This window comes from Nicotiana sylvestris, chromosome 3 (genome assembly GCF_000393655.2).
Source record: "Nicotiana sylvestris chromosome 3, ASM39365v2, whole genome shotgun sequence".
Classification (NCBI taxonomy): Eukaryota; Viridiplantae; Streptophyta; class Magnoliopsida; order Solanales; family Solanaceae; genus Nicotiana; species Nicotiana sylvestris.
Genome location: NC_091059.1, coordinates 57,665,054 through 57,666,683, shown reverse-complemented (window position 1 = coordinate 57,666,683; position 1,630 = coordinate 57,665,054). Strand labels below are relative to the sequence as shown.

The window sequence follows — 1,630 nt, the reverse complement described above, 5'->3', positions numbered from 1 at the left end:
GATAGAAGACGGCCTACTACTTACCACAGGTCGGCGGGTCTACGTTTCTAAGTTTGGAGACATTAGACGACGGATCATAAGGGAGAGTCATGACATAATGTGGGCTGGTCATCCAGGTCAACATCGCACTAGGGCCTTGGTTGAGTCAGTCTACTATTGGTTATGCATGCGAGATGACATAGAGTGCTATGTGCAGACTTGTCTTGTCTGTCAACAGGACAAGGTTGAACAACAACAACTCGGAGGACTTTTGGAGCCACTACCAGTTGCAGAGCGTCCATGGGAGAGCGTGACTATGGACTTTATCACTTGCCTACCGAAGTCTGATGGTTATGGTACTATTATGGTGGTCGTGGATAGATTTTCCAAATATGCCACCTTCATGCCTACCTCACCAGGTTGCACAGCTAAGGAAGCCGCCAAGCTATTCTTTATGAACGTAGTAAAGTATTGGGGCTTACCAAGGCATATCATCAGTGATTGAGACCCCTGCTTCACTGGGAACTTTTGGAGAGAGTTGTTCGACATACTTGGCACGGAACTACACTTTTCTACTAGTTTCCACCCACAGACGGATGGACAAAAGGAACGAGTCAATGCCTTACTAGAATGCTACTTGAGGCATTATGTAAGCGCACATCAGAAAGATTGGGAGAAGCTCCTAGACATCGCCCAATTCTCTTATAACTTGCAGCGGAGTGAGTCCACTGGGCGGACACCATTTGAGCTAGCCACAGGCCAACAACCACAAACTCCACATTCATTACCAGCCGCATTTGAGGGAAAGAGTTTGGGAGCTTATCATATGGCTAAAGGATGGGAGGAGCAGCTCGACACTGCTAAGTCCTACTTGGATAAGGCAGCTAAGAAGATGAAGAAGTTTGCAAACCGTAAGCGGTGTCCCACATACTATGGAGTTGGGGACATGGTCATGGTGAAGTTTAACCCAAGACAGTTCAAGGCACTATGGGGCATGCATCAGAATCTGATTCGCAAGTATGAGAGGCCATTTAAGATTGTCGCCAAGGTAGGCAAGATCTCATACAAGCTTGACATGCCATCGTATCTTAATATATACCCTATCTTCCATGCCAGCATGCTTAAGCCATATCATGAAGATAAGGATGATCCAAGTAGGGGCCAATCAAGTCGGGCGCCAATGACTATCACCGCCTCGCATGATCGGGAGATTGAGGCTATCATAGATTACCAAGCCAGGCGAAAACAAGGGCAAAAAGCCACCGCTATGTTCCTCATCCATTGGAAAGGGCAATCACCGAAGGAGGCCACGTGGGAACGATATGAAGACTTGTGGCAATTCAAAGATAATATCTGAGAGTTTATGCAACAGCATTGCGCTGCGGTCGTTGAAATATTGGGTAGGGGAGAGTGTGATGACCCACTATGTCATCATACCACATAGGTGACATTTGGCATATATTAATGCCACGTGGAAGCTTACATAAGAAGAAGGCTAGCATTTGTGAGAAGATTCTAGAGAGGTATGGACATTTCCTTAGGAAGAACCTAGATCCTTATGGATTTGCTAGGAAAGTCCTTGGAATCTTCTAGGCTTGTAGAGAATTCTAGAAAAAGCCCTTATCTTGTAAATATCAAGGACTTGTGTAGT

The 1,630-nt window shown here is 45.9% G+C and overlaps 1 protein-coding gene across 1 annotated transcript; it reads left to right on the top strand.

Moving 5' to 3' along the window:
* The first annotated feature begins 805 nt into the window (after nt 1-805).
* LOC138887404 (uncharacterized) lies at nt 806-1,336 on the top strand. Its single transcript, XM_070169156.1, has one exon. The coding sequence runs from the start codon at nt 806-808 to the stop codon at nt 1,334-1,336; it is 531 nt and encodes a 176-aa protein (XP_070025257.1).
* Nucleotides 1,337-1,630: the final 294 nt, after the last annotated feature.